Genomic DNA, 22443 nt, shown 5'->3' with positions numbered 1-22443 from the left:
TTAGTTCTGTTAGAAGAGATGTAACAGTGTGTTAGTTCTGTTAGAAGAGATGTAACAGTGTGTTAGTTATACTTTAGAAGAGATGTAACAGTGTGTTAGTTCTGTTAGAAGAGATGTAACAGTGTGTTAGTTCTGTTAGAAGAGATGTAACAGTGTGTTAGTTCTACTTTAGAAGAGATGTAACAGTGTGGTAGTTCTACTTTAGAAGAGATGTAACAGTGTGTTAGTTCTATTAGAAGAGATGTAACAGTGTGTTAGTTCTGTTAGAAGAGATGTAACAGTGTGTTAGTTCTGCTAGAAGAGATGTAACAGTGTGTTAGTTCTGTTAGAAGAGATGTAACAGTGTGGTAGTTCTACGTTAGAAGAGATGTAACAGTGTGTTAGTTCTACTTTAGAAGAGATGTAACAGTGTGTTAGTTCTATTAGAAGAGATGTAACAGTGTGTTAGTTCTGTTAGAAGAGATGTAACAGTGTGTTAGTTGTGTTAGAAGAGATGTAACAGTGTGTTAGTTCTACTTTAGAAGAGATGTAACAGTGTGTTAGTTGTGTTAGAAGAGATGTAACAGTGTGTTAGTTCTACTTTAGAAGAGATGTAACAGTGTGTTAGTTGTGTTAGAAGAGATGTAACAGTGTGTTAGTTCTGTTAGAGGAGATGTAACAGTGTGTTAGTTCTACTTTAGAAGAGATGTAGCAGTGTGTTAGTTGTGTTAGAAGAGATGTAACAGTGTGTTAGTTCTACTTCAGAAGAGATGTAACATTGTGTTTGTTCTGTTAGAAGAGATGCAACAGTGTGTTAGTTCTACTTTAGAAGAGATGTAACAGTGTGTTAGTTCTGTTAGAAGAGATGTAACAGTGTGTTAGTTCTACTTTAGAAGAGATGTAACAGTGTGTTAGTTGTGTTAGAAGAGATGTAACAGTGTGTTATTTCTACTTTAGAAGAGATGTAACAGTGTGTTAGTTCTACTTTAGAAGAGATGAAACAGTGTGTTAGTTCTGTTAGAAGAGATGTAACAGTGTGTTAGTTCTGTTAGAAGAGATGTAACAGTGTGTTAGTTATACTTTAGAAGAGATGTAACAGTGTGTTAGTTGTGTTAGAAGAGATGTAACAGTGTGTTAGTTATGTTAGAAGAGATGTAACAGTGTGTTAGTTATGTTAGAAGAGATGTAACAGTGTGTTAGTTGTGTTAGAAGAGATGTAACAGTGTGTTAGTTGTGTTAGAAGAGATGTAACAGTGTGTTAGTTCTGTTAGAAGAGATGTAACAGTGTGTTAGTTCTACTTTAGAAGAGATGTAACAGTGTGTTAGTTATGTTAGAAGAGATGTAACAGTGTGTTAGTTCTACTTTAGAAGAGATGTAACATTGTGTTAGTTCTGTTACAAGAGATGTAACAGTGTGTTAGTTGTGTTAGAAGAGATGTAACAGTGTGTTAGTTGTGTTAGAAGAGATGGAACAGTGTGTTAGTTATGTTAGAAGAGATGTAACAGTGTGTTAGTTATGTTAGAAGAGATGTAACAGTGTGTTAGTTGTGTTAGAAGAGATGTAACAGTGTGTTAGTTGTGTTAGAAGAGATGTAACAGTGTGTTAGTTCTGTTAGAAGAGATGTAACAGTGTGTTAGTTCTACTTTAGAAGAGATGTAACAGTGTGTTAGTTCTGTTAGAAGAGATGTAACAGTGTGTTAGTTCTACTTTAGAAGAGATGTAACAGTGTGTTAGTTGTGTTAGAAGAGATGTAACAGTGTGTTATTTCTACTTTAGAAGAGATGTCACAGTGTGTTAGTTCTACTTTAGAAGAGATGTAACAGTGTGTTAGTTCTACTTTAGAAGAGATGAAACAGTGTGTTAGTTCTGTTAGAAGAGATCTAACAGTGTGTTAGTTCTACTTTAGAAGAGATGTAACAGTGTGTTAGTTCTACTTTAGAAGAGATGTAACATTGTGTTAGTTCTGTTAGAAGAGATGTAACAGTGTGTTAGTTCTGTTAGAAGAGATGTAACAGTGTGTTAGTTCTGTTAGAAGAGATGTAACAGTGTGTTAGTTATACTTTAGAAGAGATGTAACAGTGTGTTAGTTCTGTTAGAAGAGATGTAACAGTGTGTTAGTTCTGTTAGAAGAGATGTAACAGTGTGTTAGTTCTACTTTAGAAGAGATGTAACAGTGTGGTAGTTCTACTTTAGAAGAGATGTAACAGTGTGTTAGTTCTATTAGAAGAGATGTAACAGTGTGTTAGTTCTGTTAGAAGAGATGTAACAGTGTGTTAGTTCTGCTAGAAGAGATGTAACAGTGTGTTAGTTCTGTTAGAAGAGATGTAACAGTGTGGTAGTTCTACGTTAGAAGAGATGTAACAGTGTGTTAGTTCTACTTTAGAAGAGATGTAACAGTGTGTTAGTTCTATTAGAAGAGATGTAACAGTGTGTTAGTTCTGTTAGAAGAGATGTAACAGTGTGTTAGTTGTGTTAGAAGAGATGTAACAGTGTGTTAGTTCTACTTTAGAAGAGATGTAACAGTGTGTTAGTTGTGTTAGAAGAGATGTAACAGTGTGTTAGTTCTACTTTAGAAGAGATGTAACAGTGTGTTAGTTGTGTTAGAAGAGATGTAACAGTGTGTTAGTTCTGTTAGAAGAGATGTAACAGTGTGTTAGTTCTACTTTAGAAGAGATGTAGCAGTGTGTTAGTTGTGTTAGAAGAGATGTAACAGTGTGTTAGTTCTACTTCAGAAGAGATGTAACATTGTGTTTGTTCTGTTAGAAGAGATGCAACAGTGTGTTAGTTCTACTTTAGAAGAGATGTAACAGTGTGTTAGTTCTGTTAGAAGAGATGTAACAGTGTGTTAGTTCTACTTTAGAAGAGATGTAACAGTGTGTTAGTTGTGTTAGAAGAGATGTAACAGTGTGTTATTTCTACTTTAGAAGAGATGTAACAGTGTGTTAGTTCTACTTTAGAAGAGATGAAACAGTGTGTTAGTTCTGTTAGAAGAGATGTAACAGTGTGTTAGTTCTGTTAGAAGAGATGTAACAGTGTGTTAGTTATACTTTAGAAGAGATGTAACAGTGTGTTAGTTGTGTTAGAAGAGATGTAACAGTGTGTTAGTTATGTTAGAAGAGATGTAACAGTGTGTTAGTTATGTTAGAAGAGATGTAACAGTGTGTTAGTTGTGTTAGAAGAGATGTAACAGTGTGTTAGTTGTGTTAGAAGAGATGTAACAGTGTGTTAGTTCTGTTAGAAGAGATGTAACAGTGTGTTAGTTCTACTTTAGAAGAGATGTAACAGTGTGTTAGTTATGTTAGAAGAGATGTAACAGTGTGTTAGTTCTACTTTAGAAGAGATGTAACATTGTGTTAGTTCTGTTACAAGAGATGTAACAGTGTGTTAGTTGTGTTAGAAGAGATGTAACAGTGTGTTAGTTGTGTTAGAAGAGATGGAACAGTGTGTTAGTTATGTTAGAAGAGATGTAACAGTGTGTTAGTTATGTTAGAAGAGATGTAACAGTGTGTTAGTTGTGTTAGAAGAGATGTAACAGTGTGTTAGTTGTGTTAGAAGAGATGTAACAGTGTGTTAGTTCTGTTAGAAGAGATGTAACAGTGTGTTAGTTCTACTTTAGAAGAGATGTAACAGTGTGTTAGTTATGTTAGAAGAGATGTAACAGTGTGTTAGTTCTACTTTAGAAGAGATGTAACATTGTGTTAGTTCTGTTACAAGAGATGTAACAGTGTGTTAGTTCTGTTAGAAGAGATGTAACAGTGTGTTAGTTATGTTAGAAGAGATGTAACAGTGTGTTAGTTCTGTTAGAAGAGATGTAACAGTGTGTTAGTTATGTTAGAAGAGATGTAACAGTGTGTTAGTTATGTTAGAAGAGATGTAACAGTGTGGTAGTTATGAATCATAATCAGGCGCATTAGTACTAACACAAAAGTGAGTATAACCTTTTTTTCTTCTTCTATCGCTGAACTCATATTTGATGAATGAATTGATCAAACTGTTTATCACAGTTTATAAGGGATCAGTTGTATTGATCCAGAAACATTAGATATCATATGAAACATTGTAATGAACTACATTCTGCTCATAATACTGACAGACTTCTTTCAGGAAGGTATTTTCACAGAGATATTAATACTTTTACTGCATTGAATGAACTGAATACTTCTTCTTTCTCCTGGAAAATTCATAGTGAGAACATCGTTCTTCACTGTGTGGACAGAAATAAAGTGTTAAAGTGTGTGTGTGTGTGTGTGTGTGTGTGTGTGTGTGTGTGTGTGTGTGTGTGTGTGTGTGGATTCCTTCATCTGTCCCAGCAGAATAACAGATCACACACACACACACACACACACACACACACACACACACACACACACACACACACACACACTCACACTCACACACACACAGTCCTGGTCGGTCTCCATGGCAACAGGACACCTGGTAACAGAGCTGCTCACACGCTTCTGAAATCATTGCTGACATAATTTAACTGTTTCCACGGAAATTATGTTGTTGTTGTTTCAGTCAACAATAACAACAGTTGTGTCATTTTCACTGATGCAGTTAATTTGGTCCAAAACAAGAGTTTCAGATTAATGATGATGTCACACCTGTAAAATCTATTTACAGTAATATTGAATATGAATTAACTACGAACTAGGAGTCGCCCCCTGGTGGTCAGGAGAGAGAATGCAGCTTTAACACATGAAGCATAGACTTCTATACAACCAGAGGAGTCACCCCCTGGTGGTCAGGAGAGAGAATGCAGCTCTAACACATGAAGTGTAGACTTCTATACAACCAGAGGAGTCGCCCCCTGGTGGTCAGGAGAGAGAATGCAGCTTTAACACATGAAGCATAGACTTCTATACAACCAGAGGAGTCGCCCCCTGGTGGTCAGGAGAGAGAATGCAGCTTTAACACATGAAGCGTAGACTTCTATACAACCAGAGGAGTCAACTACAGTCCACAACAGTCCACTACAGGGACTCTACAGGACCTGGTCCAGGGTCCATGTGTCCCCCCAAACCAGTAACGAGGTCCAGACCTGCCCAGCTCGGAGCTCAGCGTGTAGAACTCCTCCACCGCCCCGTCCCGCCTCGACCCGTCCACCCAGAACTCCACCGGCGCCGAACCGGGCCGGGACGTCGGCATGGCAACAGCAGGGATCCCCAACACCAGGACCGAGTCCGAGATCACAACCACAACCCGGGGATTCGGTTCAGACCGGGTCAGGCCTGACCCGATCAGAGCGAACCAGGGAAGATCTCACATGTACATCCAGCTCGGTAAAACCCAGATCAGAGGAGCGGAGGGGGGGGGCGGCTCATGACCCTGATCCGGGCTTTAATCCAGAACCAGAAGGAGGAGCAGGTGCTCTAGAACTCTCCACCAGGACCGGGACTCAGAGACTGGGTCTGGAACCTTCAAACACAGTCAACCAGAACCCTTCAGGACAGAACCAGGACAGAACCAGGACCAGAACGGACCAGGTCCAGATGTGTCGCAGCTCCCATCGGGACTCAAACCCTCTCAGATGTCGGATCACTTCAGTCCATCCTCTTCATCCTCCTCCTCCTCCTCCTCCTCCTCCTCCTCGCTCCTCGGTCGTATTTCCGGTGTCCGCACCGGCAGCCACGTCCCTCAGACCCGGGCAGCGACAACACCGGAGCCCGGAAGCAGACGCGTGGACCGGGTCGCGGTTCTGCTGCTCGCGGGTTTGATCCCGTGCAGCTCCAGATGTCCGCTGGGTCCGCAGAGAGAGAGAGAGAGAGAGATGCTGTAATCTCACAGCCCCGCCTACTCTGCTACCGCGCTGGCCAATCACCGACGAGGCTCCGGTGACGGACAGACCGGCCGGCCAATCACAGTGCGGCTGGACTCCCCCAGCCGCGCTGTGATTGGCCGGCCGGTCTGTCCGTCACCGCAGCCTCGTCGGCAACCTAAATACATAAATAACCTAAATACATGAATGTACATCAGCGGGACATCTGGAGCTCTGATCCGGGAATCAAACCCGCAACGCACGCCTTGCTCATGAGTCACGTGACCTGGAGCAGCTCTGAGCGTGTTTATGATTCTCAGAAGGAATGAAACATTAATGTTTTGAATCTCTGCACTTTTACTTCATTTAAATGATCTTCATGAGAAATAACAGTTCCATATCACATGTATTGTTCCTGAAATAACCACACACATATAAAGTCAAATATGCCCCCAAAAAAGACTAGTAAATTATTTTACAAAAGTGAATAAAATATATTTTTCAAATATCTGAACATTGTTGTTACAATATTGGAAATAAAATCAGCAAAATAACTAAAAATATGCTCAGCTGAAACCCAACAGCGCCTCCTAGTGGACTTATATCAATGTAAACACACACACATGGACATACATATATGTGTGTATATAGAACAATCAATCAATCAATATACACACATATATGTGTATATATACATATATGTGTATATATAGATGTATATATATATACACATATATGTATATATAGATGTATATATATACATCTATATATACACATATATGTGTGTATATAAATATATATATATATATATATATATATACACATATATGTGTATATATGCGTATATATATACATCTATATACACATATATGTGTGTGTATAGATATATATGTATGTATATATCTATATACACACATATATGTATATATATATACATACATACATGTATATATATGTGTATATATATACATATGTATATATATACACACATATATATATGTATATATATACACATATATGCATATATATACACACATATATGTATATATATGTATACATATATATACACATATATATGTGTTTATATATACACACACATATATACACATATATAAATACGTATGTATATATACATACATATATACATATATAAATATATATGTGTATATATATACACATATATATACACATATATATTTACACATATATGTATCTATATACAAATATGTGTATATATATGTATATACACATACACATATATGTGTATATATACACATATATGTATATGTACATATATATAAAGTGATTTGTGTGGATAAATAAAGGTTCATCTGTTTGTGTCTCCTAAATCGTTATGAATAAAACATAAATCACATTTCAGCATCCAGACATCTGATCAGAGACGAAGCGTTAAGCAGATGGACAAACATTATTATTCCATTCATAATGTACTTTACTTTGTTTAATACATTTTAATATGCTAGTATTCTTGAGATATTGTGCTGCTGGTCAGCGTCATAACCTCCGTTCTCCTGCAGACATCAAACATCATAACCCATAATGTAAAGATCAATAATATGAATACCTTCCAGAATGTGATTAATTTTTTTGTTCTGAAACTGGAGGACTGGCTTTTTGGTTCAGTGGCAATTTCATCTGAAATATTACAAATATTTAAATAATACAATACTAAAAAATAAATGTTTCAGAAAAACAAAAACAGGCTTATTGTTTTTAATCATATTTTATTAAAAATGTTAAAAATAGTAAACAATAATAATATTTAAAATATGATCAATTATTTAAACATATAAACATGTAATTATAAAACAGACCGCTTGTTGTATATTATGTCACGTGACGGCTTCTCGTGAGCATTTACTTCCTAATTAAAACTTTATGTGTATTATAAACCCCGAGCTTTAACTCGCAGGCGTCTGCTCCTTCCGTGTGATTGGTTGGCGGGAGCTGCCTGGCCATCCTGCGAGTCAAACTAAGGGAGAACTTTGCCCACAGAGCAGACACATGTGACGTCACCAGTAGTTGGACGGGGAACTTCCTAGTTTCGGGACTTTTATATCAACAGAGTGACGTGGACCCGAGGAGCAAACTCTCCCGCCATTGTTTCCCTCATCTTCTTCATCTTCTTCCTTCTCTTCTTCGCGGGGAAACATGACTTTCATCAGACTTCTCTCCGCGGTTCTGGTTCCGGTCTGCTGGCTGTTCGCGTCCGCCGCGGGGGATTCTGGGACCGCGGTGACGAACTCCAGCCTCGCGGGGCCGAACGGCACGCGCAGCGGCGGGAAGAGCTCGCGCGGCTTCGACGGGCTGCTGCGCGTGGACAGCTCCATGATGCAGCGCGCGCTCTACGTCCTCATCGGCTTCACCGGCATCGGGGTGCTGTACTTCCTCATCCGGGCCGTGCGGTGAGCGCCACAGCCCGGGCACACGAGCGGGGATCGAGCCACCGGCTCCCGGCGGAGCGCGTAAAGTAGTCCGTGGTGTCGCGTTACAGCTCACAACGTTCATGTGTAAAAAGTGCTGCAAAAGAGAAGCGTTGCGTTATTGTGTTGTTTATTAGCAGGTTCAACGGTACAGACCGATGTGTGACGTCACACAAACATCTGCAGATATAAGGAAGTACTAAATACTTTTACCCGGTTTGTTTACTTCAGGTAAACAGTCGTCACCACGTGACCCTTTCTGTCAACAACAACCTTTCTCCTCAGAGATGACTCGTTAACGCTTTCTCTCCTCGGAGCAGCCGCTCATCAATTTATCAAGATTTAAACAAATGTAATCAAGGACCAGTTAACCTCCTCATCGCCATTCTAACAGCCCGACTTCATGTCCTACTTCCTTTATGCTTCTAGTCCTACTTCCTGCCATACTTCCTGTATGCTTCTCGTCCTACTTCCTGTATGCTTCTCGTCCTACTTCCTGTATGCTTCTAGTCCTACTTCCTGTCCTACTTCCTGTATGCTTCTCGTCCTACTTCCTGTATGCTTCTCGTCCTACTTCCTGTCCTACTTCTTGTATGCTTCTAGCCCTACTTCCTGTCCCGCTTTCTGTCCCACTCCCTGTCCTGCTTCCTGTCCTGCTTCCTGTCCCCCCTGAAGGACCTGTGTGACCGGTGTGCCCTGCGTTGTGTCTGACAGGCTGAAGCGGCCGGCCCACAAGAAGAAGTACGGGCTGCTGTCTAACTACGAGGACTCGGTGGAGATGGAGGCGGTGGAGAGCGACGAGGACGACACGCTGTACGAAGCTCGCAGCCTCCGCAGGTCAGAGGTCACCACCACAACAACAACAACACAACCCAGAGCGCAGCCCGTTGTGACGTGTTGATCTGATCCTTCTCTGTTCTCTGTTCAGATGAGGCGGCGTCTCCAGCGGACTGGCGTTCCCTGTTATTGATTATGGATTATGGACCGACCCTGGAGGACGAGGCGTGGACCAAACAGTTATTGACCATTTAATGCCAAAGGACCCGAGCAGATAAACATTATTTTTTTAAGGTGGTATTGGAGATAGAAAAGAGTTCGTGGAGAAGCTGGTGTGACGGCTTTGTGGATAATTACGATAATTGCCCATTGCTTATTATTATTGTTATTATTATTATTATTATTTGAATGTTCGTTCCTTGTCTTCCATTGGGAGCTCTTCTGCTCCGCTGTGCTTTACTACTGCAAACTGACTGCAGACCAGCTGGAGCTGCTCAGACTGATGACGTCATCAGTTTACTCATTAGTTTACTGCTGACGTCATTAGTTTACTGCTGACGTCATTAGTTTACTGCTGACGTCATTAGTTTACTGCTGACGTCATTAGTTTACTGCTGACGTCATTAGTTTACTGCTGACGTCATTAGTTTACTGATGATGTCATTAGTTTACTGATGACGTCATTAGTTTACTGATGATGTCATTAGTTTACTGCAGACGTCACGCAGCAACACAGACAACTACACCTCCGTCACTTCTGGGGAACATCACAACAGGAACGAGATGTTAGAAAATAAAAAATACAAGAAGCAATAATCTCGTCAACAAACAAAGACGGCTCAAATTTAAACGTTTCATGTTCATGTTACAGGTTACGTTGCCTGTTGCGTTGCCGGTTGTGTTCTGCAGTGAAACTCGACTTTTACTCTGAAAGACGATGAAGGTTGAAATGATCCAGAATGTTTAATCCAGCAGGTTAATGTTATTATTAATAATAAGATATTATTAATATTACTATTATTTGACATACTGGTGGCAGTGTTTGTATTTGGTCACTTTATTTTATTATGAACTTCAGTTTGGTTTTAAGTTTTGCAGAAATAACTTTTGGTACAAATTCTTAAGTAAAGTGTTAAAGGAATAAACATGGGTGAAGTATTTATTCATATTTGTTTGTTTACATGTTCATCTTGTGACGCCATGTTGAGAGCCGTAAAGAGGCAACCTCACTAGGTTATCTGGAGTCTCCTGGATTCAGGAGAATGAAATAAAAGGTTTCAACTTCTGGCTCTGAATAAAAAATATCTATATATATTATACATAATAATCTGTTATTATAATACAAATGTTATTATTATTACTATATAATAATACTAGTAATGTAGGAAATAGTAATGATAACTTATTACTATTATGACTGGTTATGTTATTATTATAGTATATATTATGTTACTATACAATAATACTATTATTATATTACAGTGATTATTATTAATATGTTAAGCTAGATAAGAAGTATACAGAGTAAACTATGTTGTAATATTATGTTGTAATATATTGTTTATCCCGGTGTTTTATGGAGCGGCTCGTGTCTGACAGCGCCGCGCTGCATGCCGGGATACATGTCGCGCTTGTTTACAAGATGGCAGCAGAGGATGTTTGAAGAGACACAAAGTATCAGAACTGCCTTCCACCCGTCTGCTGCTCGCGAGCCGCGTCCGGACCTCGTGTCGGTGAACTGGGCTGTTTGATCCGGATCCACCTGGACCCGAGACCTGGACCCGGACCACGAGACCGGAGAGCGTTTCTGCACCGTCACTGAGAGAGAGAGAGAGAGAGAGAGAGAGAGAGAGAGAGAGAGAGAGAGAGAGAGAGAGAGCAAATCACAGGTCAGTCAACTGGAGGGAACGTTGGTGGTGCGTTCACGGCCTTGTTTGTTTATTAGTTTAATGTTAAACAGAAACAGTGACAGCGAGTCACTGTGGTTTATAACTTAGAACTCCTGTTCTTTAAAGCTTCTTAAAGCTGCTTTCTCTCTCCTGACCACCAGGGGGCGACTCCTCTGGTTGTATAGAAGTCTATATATATGGTCACTTCCTGTTCACTGGTTGATAAAAAAAAAACAAGATGGCGACGTCCATAAACGGTGAACTCAAGGCTTCAAAAAGTCCACAAATGAAAGAGTGACGTCACCGTGACGACGTGTTATTAATGCCCCTGGTGGCCGTTCAGAGAACTGCAGTCACATCCTGTTGTTCTCACGTCATATTTATAATAATGTTCTTTATTTGGACCGCCGGCTCCAAGCTGCTAATGTTACCTCATTGGCTCATCAGCTAACGTTACAGCTAGCTGGCTAACCGTAGCTTAGCTTAGGTTTCTCCATAGAACTAAAGTAGATGGAGAAGGGACCTCTAAAATCAACACATGCTGGACAGTCAGAGCGGCGGCCATTTTATGTGTTTTTTTACTTCTGCATCAACCGAGTCTCCGACTCCCTGGAGATGCAGATTCATGAATAATTAATGATCAAAAATACATTGTTTACTTTGTTGTAGTAATTTATTATGTTTTTTTTCTTCATAAAAACACAATTCAAATGATAAGTAAATAACAGAATATTTTTATATACATCATTAGTCTTAATGAAGTGTAACAATGAGCTCAGAGCTGTTAGGAAGGTAAACATCATAATTCATCTCTAACATCTATTTTATATTCTAACGTTACTAGCTCTCCTGTTGGTTCTCTGTTAGCGGTGCTGCTAACATTACTAGCTCTCCTGTTGGTTCTCCATTAGCGGTGCTGCAAACGTTACTAGCTCTCCTCCGGTTGGTTCTCCTTTAACGGTGCTGCTAACGTTACTAGCTCTCCTCCTGTTGGTTCTCTGTTAGCTGTGCTGCTAACGTTACTAGCTCTCCTCCTGTTGGTTCTCAGTTAGCGGTGCTGCTAACGTTACTAGCTCTCCTCCTGTTGGTTCTCTGTTAGCGGTGCTGCTAACGTTACTAGCTCTCCTCCTGTTGGTTCTCTGTTAGCTGTGCTGCTAACGTTACTAGCTCTCCTCCTGTTGGTTCTCAGTTAACGGTGCTGCTAGCGTTACTAGCTCTCCTCCTGGTTCTCCATTAGCGGTGCTGCTAACGTTACTAGCTCTCCTCCTGTTGGTTCTCCGTTTGCGGTTCTGCTAACGTTACTAGCTCTCCTACTGCTGGTTCTTCGTTAGCGGTGCTGCTAACGTTACTAGCTCTCCTCCTGCTGGTTCTCCGTTAGCGGTGCTGCTAACGTTACTAGCTCTCCTGTTGGTTCTCCATTAGCGGTGCTGCTAACGTTACTAGCTCTCCTCCTGTTGGTTCTCCTTTAACGGTGCTGCTAACGTTAGTAGCTCTCCTCCTGTTGGTTCTCTGTTAGCTGTGCTGCTAACGTTACTAGCTCTCCTCCTGTTGGTTCTCAGTTAGCGGTGCTGCTAACATTACTAGCTCTCCTCCTGTTGGTTCTCAGTTAGCGGTGCTGCTAACGTTAATAGCTCTCCTCCTGTTGGTTCTCCTTTGACGGTGCTGCTAACGTTACAAGCCCTCCTCCTGTTGGTTCTCTGTTAGCTGTGCTGCTAACGTTACTAGCTCTCCTCCTGTTGGTTCTCTGTTAGCTGTGCTGCTAACGTTACTAGCTCTCCTCCTGTTGGTTCTCCATTAGCGGTGCTGCTAACGTTACTAGCTCTCCTCCTGTTGGTTCTCCGTTTGCGGTTCTGCTAACGTTACTAGCTCTCCTACTGCTGGTTCTTCGTTAGCGGTTCTGCTAACGTTACTAGCTCTCCTACTGCTGGTTCTCCGTTAGCAGTGCTGCTAACGTTACTAGCTCTCCTCCTGCTGGTTCTCCGTTAGCAGTGCTGCTAACGTTACTAGCTCTCCTCCTGCTGGTTCTCCGTTAGCGGTTGTTACGTCCCCTTTCCCGTCTAGGGGATAAGGGGGGAACGAACACAGGTCAGTCCAAAGAATAAAGGAAACAAAGTCAGAAAATAGGAGTAACGAAGAAACAATATTTATTCGACACTGGCGGTTCACAACACACAAAGAAAAGGTTCTGTCACGTGGGAGAGATTGGGGACAGCTTGTGGTCGTGCCAAACAAACAGAAATCAAGAAAACAAAACTAGGCCTAGCTCTCTACCTCTGGAAAATAAACAAACAAAATGGCTTCTCTAACTTCTCTACAAAAGAGTGGTCAAAACATATACAGAGGGAGCACCGACCAATAACCTAGTGTTTCTAGACGCAAAGTACCTACGTGTCTGCACCAGTGTACAGGGTACCCCAAACTTACCTACTGCCCTCAACCTCTCACCACAAACCTTCCACCTAGCAGTGTCAGTGTGCATTCAGTAATGACCAAACAAAATCCGCCCCGAACTCTTCCGACCTCCTCCTTTTAATGGCCGACCGTCTCGCCGATTGGCCTTCACAGGTGGCAACAATTAGCCAATAGGAACTTGTGGGGGAAAACAAGAGGGGAGGGGAAAACACAACACTGACACGTAACACCCTCACCCATATAAGCTCAAACATCATGTTTGAGACTACATAGCCCGTGACAAGGCATCAGCAAGAATATTTTCAGAGCCCTTTTTATGGCATACTTGTAGGTTGTAGTCCTGGACGATCAGGGACCAACGCATAAGGCGTTGATTGTGGTTTTGCATCCGGGAAAGAAAAACAAGCGGGTAATGATCGGTGAAAACGTGAATGGGTTTCGCACTTGACCCAAGATAGACCTCAAAATGCTGTAGGGCAAACAACATTGCCAGAGCCTCTTTCTCTATGGTGGAGTATTTAAGCTGATGCTTGTTGAACTTCCGTGAGAAGTAACTCACAGGATGATCGATGCCCTGGTCATCCTCTTGCAGAAGAACTGCGCCAGCGCCGACCGCACTGGCATCAACTTCCAGCTTCAAAGGCAAGGAAAAATCTGGGGCAGTCAGAACAGGAGTGCAACACATAATTCCTTTACGGCTCTCAAAAGACTGTTTGCACTCACTAGACCATACAAAGGGCTTTGCGGGACTGGTTAAAGCAGTCAACGGAGCTGCTACAGAGGAGAAGTTTTTGCAGAACCGTCGATAATATCCCGCCATCCCAAGGAAACGGCGCAGCTCTCTTCTGGTTTTTGGTTCAGGGAAGGTTGTAATGGCTGTGATTTTGGCATCGGCAGGACGAACCTGTCCTCGACCAACCTGCTGACCAAGATAGAGAACAGTTCCTTTTCAAAACTTACATTTGGCAAGATTGAGTGTTAGGGATGCGGCAGAAAGACGGTTGAAAACCTCTCTCAACGTAGCCATTTGACCAATCCAATCATTGGTATAGACAACAATATCGTCTAAGTACGCTCTACAGTTCGGAACATCTCCTAGTACAGTATTTATTAGCCTTTGAAAAGTAGCAGGAGCGTTACACATACCAAATGGCATAACGGTGTACTGGAGGAAACTGTCAGGGGTTGCAAAGGCTGAAATTTCCGAAGCATGTGGGGTTAAAGGAACTTTCCAATATCCCTTCAACATGTCAAGTTTGCTCACATATGTTGCAGGACCAATCTCATCAATGCAGTCATCCATTAGGGGTAACGGATGTGCATTTGGGACAGTTACAGCATTTACCTTGCAGAAGTCAGTACAAAACCTGGGGCTCCCATCAGACTTGGTATCCAGGAGACAGGGGGAGCTCCATGGACTGGAACTTGGCACTGCAAAGCCGTTCTGCAACAGATACTCAACCTCCTTTTTCATGACTTCCCTCTTAACCGGGTTAACCCTATAGGCACGCTGCTTGATCGGTATAGGGTTAGTCAAGACAATGTCATGTGATATGACAGACGTTTGGGAGGGAATGTCATTGAACAGACATGGAAACTCACAAATAAGTTCCATAACATCATTGCTCTCCTCCTGCTGGTTCTCCGTTAGCGGTTGTTACGTCCCCTTTCCCGTCTAGGGGATAAGGGGGGAACGAACACAGGTCAGTCCAAAGAATAAAGGAAACAAAGTCAGAAAATAGGAGTAACGAAGAAACAATATTTATTCGACACTGGCGGTTCACAACACGCAAAGAAAAGGTTCTGTCACGTGGGAGAGATTGGGGACAGCTTGTGGTCGTGCCAAACAAACAGAAATCAAGAAAACAAAACTAGGCCTAGCTCTCTACCTCTGAAAAATAAACAAACAAAATGGCTTCTCTAACTTCTCTACAAAAGAGTGGTCAAAACATACACAGAGGGAGCACCGACCAATAACATAGTGTTTCTAGACGCAAAGTACCTACGTGTCTGCACCAGTGTACAGGGTACCCCAAACTTACCTACTGCCCTCAACCTCTCACCACAAACCTTCCACCTAGCAGTGTCAGTGTGCATTCAGTAATGACCAAACAAAATCCACCCCAAACTCTTCCGACCTCCTCCTTTTAAAATGGCCGACCGTCTCGCCGATTGGCCTTCACAGGTGGCAACAATTAGCCAATAGGAACCTGTGGGGGAAAACAAGAGGGGAGGGGAAAACACAACACTGACACGTAACAGCGGTGCTGCTAACGTTACTAGCTCTCCTCCTGTTGGTTCTCAGTTAGCGGTGCTGCTAACGTTACTAGCTCTCCTCCTGTTGGTTCTCAGTTAGCGGTGCTGCTAACGTTACTAGCTCTCCTCCTATTGGTTCTCCATTAGCGGTGCTGCTAACGTTACTAGCTCTCCTGTTGGTTCTTCGTTAGCGGTGCTGCTAACGTTACTAGCTCTCCTCCTGTTGGTTCTCCGTTAGCGGTGCTGCTAACGTTACTAGCTATCCTCCTGCTGGTTCTCCGTTAGCGGTGCTGCTAACGTTACTAGCTCTCCTCCTGCTGGTCTAAACACTGATTGGTTGTTTACAAAGTCACAAGATGAGAGGAGCAGCCATGATGTCATGATCACATGTTCTACTGGTCACATGATCACATGTTCTACCGGATGTTGGAGGATAAAACTTTATTTACTCTGTGATGGTTAACGGTAAATTGTGTTATTAATCTGTGTAAATATGACCGTTCTTTATTTGGAGACATTCGATCATGCAGCTGCGTGATGCTAAAAGTAATTAATAATAAATATATTCATTGATTAGTCATTCTAGTCGAGGAATAGAGCCACCAAATAAAAGCAGATGGTGAAGATTGGACTAAAAGTTGTCTAAATATTTCTCAGTTGACACATGGCCTCCTCTTATTACAGGCTGTGTACATAATAACACATTAATCATAATTACTGAACCTTTCTTCCAGAGGACTGTCCACTGGTCTGCAGGAGAGTTCCTGATCCAGCCGAATGTGAGTCTCTCTCTACCCTTCTGGTTCAACTAGAAGCTAAACTAATGAATGCTTAGTTTAACTAATGTTGAAGTCATCGTGTCGTAGCTTTCTCAAACAGGAAGCGTGTCGTTGATGCCTGTTCTTCTACCAACGATGAGTTCTGACTTCCTGTCTGAATGTCTTGCAGGAACAGAGCGACTGCAAAGCATCTCATCGAGCGCTACTTTCGGCAGTTAACCGACGGCTGTGGAAATGGCGACTGCACGAATGAGTCTTGCGCATCGTGTCGTGACTTTCGACCTTTGGATAACAATACGGCGGCGGCCAAAGCGCTCGAGCTGTTTAAGATCAACGCCAAACTCTGTCACCCTCACCCCTCCAAGAGCGACTTCCTGGACGGGCCGATGAGCGAGGCGGACCTCTGTCCCGCCAAGGAAGACTTCTCAGGTAACGCCGCCGCCGCTCACGGACGCCGGCTTTGCATCTGCGTCGCTGTGTTGATCTGATTCTCCTGTTGTTTCGGTTCAGATGTCAATCACCTCACGGAGGACATGGTCGGTACGATCCTGAGCTTCTGCGAGGAGCGGGGCGACTACTCCGCGCTCATCCGCATCATCGGCCGGATCTTCTCCAACTCGGACGCCTTGATAAAGAGCTTCAGGAAGGATGAACCCATCGCCGCCGCCGACAACCTGGACTCCTCTGAACCGACAGACGTAGACGAGCGGGAGACGGCGGGCTCGGAGTCGACGGGCGCCGCCTCCGCCGCGCTGGACGAGGGTCTGGATGAAATGCTGGACCCTTGCGAGGTGACGGTGGACATTGCCGCCGTGAGGAGGGTCTACGACCGCCTTCTGAGCCTGGACCAGGTGGAGGCCGCTCTCGTGAACGCACTGGTCTACCTCACGCCCAACATGGAGCTGGACCTGGAGTACCTGGACGTGTACGACACGAACCCGGACTACCTGAACATCTTCGTCATCGTGTTGGAGAACAGTAACCTCCACAGCCCCGAGTACCTGGAAGTGGCTCTGCCGCAGTTCTGCAAAGCCATGAGCAAACTGCCGGTGGCGGCGCTCGCCCGCCTGTCCAAGCTGTGGTCCGGGTACGGACTCGGGCACATCCGCCGCATGATGGAGACCTTCCAGCAGCTTATCACGTTCACGGTCGTCAGCAACGAGTACGACGGCGACACTCTGGTGAACGACGACGGGACCGTGGTGGCCGCCACGCAGTGTCTGAAGGTCGCCTTCTACGCTAGCATCCTGGGCGGCGTCGTGGACGTGGAGCACAACGAGGAGGAGGTGGACGACCCCGAGTCCGACGAGCTCACCCTGCACGAGCTGCTGGGCGAGGAGCGGCTCTACAAGAAAGGTCCGCCGGCCGATCCGCTGGAGCTAGAACTGGGAGTCCGACCCGTGGACAGCGTCCGGCCGCTCATCCCCTACGAGGACTTTGTGAACGAGTCGCTGAACGAAGTAGTGGAGATGGACAAGGACTTCACCTTCTTCAAGGTCAATGCCGAGACCAAGTTTTCCTTCCAGAGCTGCCCCTTCATCCTCAGCGTCATCACCAAGAATCAAGGGCTGTACTACGACAACCGGATCCGGATGTACAGTGAGCGGCGCCTCACGGCCCTCTACAGCATGGTGCAGGGCCAGCAGCCCAACCCCTACCTCAAAATCAAGGTCCGCCGGGATCACATCATCGACGACGCCCTCGTCAGAGTGAGTCTGCAGAAAGTTTGTGGTTTAACCCTCAGTGTCCAATAGATCCAAACTCCATTCAGTAAACAAGCGTTTCCAAAGTTGTTTGCTAGTCGTCTTGCGGACAAACCTGAAAGAGTATGAATTCATGGCGTAGTTATTTCAGCATCCTTTTGATCCTCTTATTGAAATTAAATCACCACAAAATCAGTTTTATTGAGGAGAAAGTGCGCTTCTTCTTGTCGTGAACACATTAGTGGAACACGTTGACGTTCCAGCTGCACGTCATGTGACTTGCTGAGGCTCCGCCCCCTTTGTGCTGCAGCTGGAGATGATCTCCATGGAGAACCCGTCCGACCTGAAGAAGCAGCTGTTTGTGGAGTTCGAGGGTGAGCAGGGCGTCGACGAGGGCGGAGTCTCCAAGGAGTTCTTCCTGCTGGTGCTGGAGGAGATCTTCAACCCCGACATCGGTGAGCAGGGAGTCATGTTTATGTTCGTGCACGTGCTTGTGCTTGAGCTTTTTTGATGTTTTAAAGAATGTTTTTAATGTTTTAGTGAATGTTTTAGTTGTAAAGTCTTTTCTTCTGCATGATGTTTTGAAGCTGAATGGTTTCGTGTAAACGAGCGTTACAGATAAACAGATGAAATATGAAACATGATTCCTTTACCTCTTCCCGAACAGGGATGTTCAGCTACGACGACGACACCAAGCTGTTCTGGTTCAACTCGTCGTCCCTGGAGAACGAGGCCCAGTACACGCTGGTGGGCCTGGTGCTCGGCCTGGCCATCTACAACAACTGCATCCTGGACGTGCACTTCCCCATGGTGGTGTACCGCAAGCTGCTGGGCAAGAAGGGGACGCACCTGGACCTGCTGGACTCCCACCCGGTACGGGACGCCTCCTGGACCGCCTGCTGCTGTTGTTTCTGTTGTTGTTGTTGTTGTTGTTGTTGTTGTTTCTGTGTCTATTGTTGTTGACCACATGAGACCTCTCTCTCCTCTCCTTCTTACCCGTCTCCTCCCCTGTCTCCTCACCTGTCTCCTCACCTGTCTCCTCACCTGTCTCCTCCCCCGTCTCCTTCAGAGTCTGTACCAGAGTCTGAAGCGTCTCCTGGAGTACGGGGGCAACGTGGAGGAGGACATGATGCTGACTCACCAGATCTCTCACACGGATCTGTTTGGGAACCCCATCCTGTACGACCTGAAGGAGCAGGGAGACCAGATCCCCGTCACCAAGGACAACCGACAGGTGAGGCCACGTGAGACCTCTCTCCTCTCTTCTCTCTCCTCTCTCCTCCTCTCCTCTCTCCTCTCCTCATCTCATCCCTCCTCTCTCCTCCTCTCAGGAGTTTGTGTCCTCGTATGCTGACTACGTGCTGAACTCCAGTGTGGAGGTTCAGTTCCGGGCGTTCAAGAAGGGTTTCCTGCTGGTGACCAAGGAGTCTCCTCTGCAGTACCTGTTCCGGCCAGAGGAGGTGGAGCTGCTGGTCTGTGGCAGCCGGGTGAGGAGGCAGAGCTTCTCTCTTCTCTCTACGACACGTCTATACGTGTGTTATAGATATAGATAGATAGATAGATAGATAGATAGATAGATAGATAGATAGATAGATAGATAGATAGATATAGAGAGAGAGAGATGTTACGGCTAACGGGGACTTCTCTCCCACAGAAACTGGACTTTGAGGCTCTTGAGAAGACGACAGAATATGATGGCGGTTACAGCAAAGACAGTCAGGTCATCAGGTGAAAAACTTTATTTATCTAACCTTCTTGTGTTCTCGTCCCAGAAACAAGACCTTTCTTTCCTTAACGTGGTTGTGTTCTCGTCCCAGAAACAAGACCTTTACTTACTTAGCGTGGTTGTGTTCTCGTCCCAGAGACAAGACCTTTACTTACTTAACGTGGTTGTGTTCTCGTCCCAGAAACAAGACCTTTACTTACTTAGCGTGGTTGTGTTCTCGTCCCAGAGACAAGACCTTTACTTACTTAGCGTGGTTGTGTTCTCGTCCCAGAAACAAGACCTTTACTTACTTAGCGTGGTTGTGTTCTCGTCCCAGAAACAAGACCTTTACTTACTTAGCGTGGTTGTGTTCTCGTCCCAGAGACAAGACCTTTACTTACTTAGCGTGGTTGTGTTCTCGTCCCAGAAACAAGACCTTTACTTACTTAACGTGGTTGTGTTCTCGTCCCAGAGACTTCTGGGAGACGCTGCACTCGTTCGGGGAGGAGCAGCAGAGGCTGTTCCTCCAGTTCACCACCGGGACGGACCGAGCGCCTGTAGGAGGGTTAGGGAAGCTGAAGATGATCATCGCCAAGAACGGATCGGACACGGACAGGTAGAGATTATGATATGTAGAGATTATGTTATGTCATGTAGAGATTATGTCATGTAGAGATTATGTCGTCTAGAGATTATGATATGAGGAGATTATGTCGTGTAGAGATTATGATATGAGAAGATTATGTTGTGTAGAGATTGTCATGTAGAGATTATGATATGTAGAGATTATGTTATGTAGAGATTGTTATGTCATGTAGAGATTATGTCATATAGAGATTATGTCGTGTAGAGATTATGATATGAGAAGATTATAATGTCATGTAGAGATTATGTCATGTACAGATTATGATATGTAGAGATTATGATATGTCATGTAGAGATTATGTTATGTAGAGATTCTGATATGTAGATATTATGTTATGTCATGTAGAGATTATGTCATGATATGTAGAGATTATGTCATGTAGAGATGCCATGTAGAGATTATGATATGTAGAGATTATGTCATGTAGAGATTGTGATATGTAGAGATTATGTCATGTAGAGATTATGATATATAGAGATTATGTCATGTAGAGATTATGATATGTAGAGATTATGTTATGTAGAGATTATGTCATGTAGATATTATGACATGAGGTCACTTCCTGTTCACTGGTTGATAAAAACAAGATGAAATAAAACTTATCTTTCTCCCCCTCCTTTCCCCCCCCTCCTCCTTCTCCCCCCCTCCTCCTCCTCTTCCCCCTCTTCCTCCCCCTCTCCCCCCCTCCTTTTCCTCCCCCTCCTCTTCCTCCCAGGCTGCCTACCTCTCACACCTGCTTCAACGCTCTGCTGCTTCCAGAGTACTCGTCCCGGGAGAAGCTGCGTGAGCGGCTGTTGAAGGCCATCACGTACGCCAAGGGCTTCGGGATGCTGTGACCGGCTTGGCCATGAAGACCAGGGAAAGGAACGCTGCCGCGCCTGTGCCTCACTTCCTGTGCCTCACTTCCTGTCAGCCGCACGGCGAGGAGCTGGACACGCCTCCTGATTATTACCTTCTTCCTTTGTGTGTTTCTGGACTAAAGGATGAAAGTGCACTTACTCACCGGCTCAGTGAGGACCTTATTTATGAGTTCATACAGCGGGGCTCAGGCTCCTCCCACAGCTGGACATACTGGTGTATACTGGTGTATACTGGGCATACTGGGCATACTGGTGTATACTGGTGTATACTGGGCATACTGGGCATACTGGGCATACTGGTGCTGCTTGTCCTGAGGTGAAGTTTAACCTCACTGCTAACACGACGAGCTCTTATTTCATCTGTTTCCTGTCAGGAGGAGAGAAAACCTCCACTCGCCCTGGGCTTTGAAGTATTTATGAGTACTGTGTGTCATGAGTACTGTGTGTAGTACTGTGTGTAGTACTGTGTGTAGTACTGTGTGTAGTACTGTGTGTTGTGACTCTCAGACTTTCACTTCCCGTCTCTCCACCGGCTTGTTTGCTTTTTAAAGTGTTTCACATTTGTAAGTGGAGTTGCCAAATGTGCAATGCCTACACACACACACACACACACACACACACACACACACACACACACACACACACACACACACACACACACACACACACACACACACACATAAAAGAAAAATAAAAGTAAAAGAGTCACATGAAATGTTTTTGGCCAAATATCTCAGGTACATAAAGAATGTGCAGATAATGTGAAACTCTTATGCAAAGTAAATAAAAGTGAACTAAAGAATTAACTTTGGCTTTCTGCTTTAAGGAGTTTCCACTAATGACATATGATCTAGAATAGATGAAGCTGCAATGATCAATATTTTATACTAAAGGGACAGTGTATAGCATTTAGTGGGATCTAAATAATAATTAATAAGTACGTTTTCTTTGTTTTGCCAAAATGTTGAGCGAGAAGCTTCATCAGGGTTCTTACAGTCATGGAAACCTGGAAGAGTTTTAAAATGGTTATTTCCAGGCCTGGAAAAAAATAAAATCCCCAAAGTGTTACAAAAGTCATGTAAATGTGTTATATTCATGTGTTCATGTAAATGTGTTATATTCATGTGTTCAAAGTTCATTTACGCTGAGTTTGAAATAATGAATATGCTTTTAAAAGAAAGACTCAAAATATAAGCAGGCATACATACAGGCATCTATATAAATGTTTATT

General features: G+C 43.6%; 3 protein-coding genes across 3 annotated transcripts in view; 2 read left to right on the top strand and 1 right to left on the bottom strand.

Annotated features, from left to right (window-relative positions):
* LOC306739306 (calcium/calmodulin-dependent protein kinase type IV) overlaps positions 1-5131 on the bottom strand; it is a gene marked incomplete at both ends in the record, with an annotated part of 42316 nt that extends 37185 nt beyond the window's left edge. The window contains one exon of the mRNA XM_079221296.1: positions 5025-5131. Within this exon, the coding sequence (XP_079077422.1) occupies positions 5025-5131 (107 nt within the window). The remainder of the gene's footprint in view (positions 1-5024) is intronic.
* Positions 5132-7580: 2449 nt separating this feature from the next.
* On the top strand, positions 7581-10243 carry fam174c (family with sequence similarity 174 member C). Its single transcript, XM_079220552.1, has 3 exons — positions 7581-8167; positions 8900-9022; positions 9114-10243. Exons 1-3 carry the CDS (start codon positions 7914-7916, stop codon positions 9115-9117), a joined length of 381 nt encoding a protein of 126 aa, XP_079076678.1. The 5' UTR covers positions 7581-7913; the 3' UTR covers positions 9118-10243.
* Positions 10244-10616: 373 nt separating this feature from the next.
* LOC306738647 (ubiquitin-protein ligase E3A-like) lies at positions 10617-21884 on the top strand. Its single transcript, XM_079220529.1, has 11 exons — positions 10617-10851; positions 16254-16298; positions 16468-16727; positions 16809-18007; positions 18312-18456; positions 18669-18874; positions 19071-19235; positions 19333-19488; positions 19656-19729; positions 20179-20322; positions 21068-21884. Coding segments are annotated over exons 2-11 (2472 nt in total). The 5' UTR covers positions 10617-10851; positions 16254-16296; the 3' UTR covers positions 21189-21884.
* The last annotated feature ends 559 nt before the right edge of the window (positions 21885-22443 follow it).

Source organism: Taurulus bubalis, assembly GCF_910589615.1.
Source record: "Taurulus bubalis genome assembly, chromosome: 7".
In the NCBI taxonomy this organism is placed as follows: Eukaryota; Metazoa; Chordata; class Actinopteri; order Perciformes; family Cottidae; genus Taurulus; species Taurulus bubalis.
This window is presented reverse-complemented; position numbering and strand designations above follow the sequence as displayed.

Coding starts and splice junctions, on each gene's coding strand:
- LOC306738647 (XM_079220529.1), top strand. Junction 19,236..19,332: donor TCACCAAGGACAACCGACAG/GTGAGGCCACGT, acceptor TCCTCCTCTCAG/GAGTTTGTGTCCTCGTATGC. Junction 20,323..21,067: donor AACGGATCGGACACGGACAG/GTAGAGATTATG, acceptor TCTTCCTCCCAG/GCTGCCTACCTCTCACACCT.
- fam174c (XM_079220552.1), top strand. CDS start 7,914: ATGACTTTCATCAGACTTCTCTCCGCGGTTCTGGTTCCGGTCTGCTGG. Junction 8,168..8,899: donor TTCCTCATCCGGGCCGTGCG/GTGAGCGCCACA, acceptor TGTGTCTGACAG/GCTGAAGCGGCCGGCCCACA.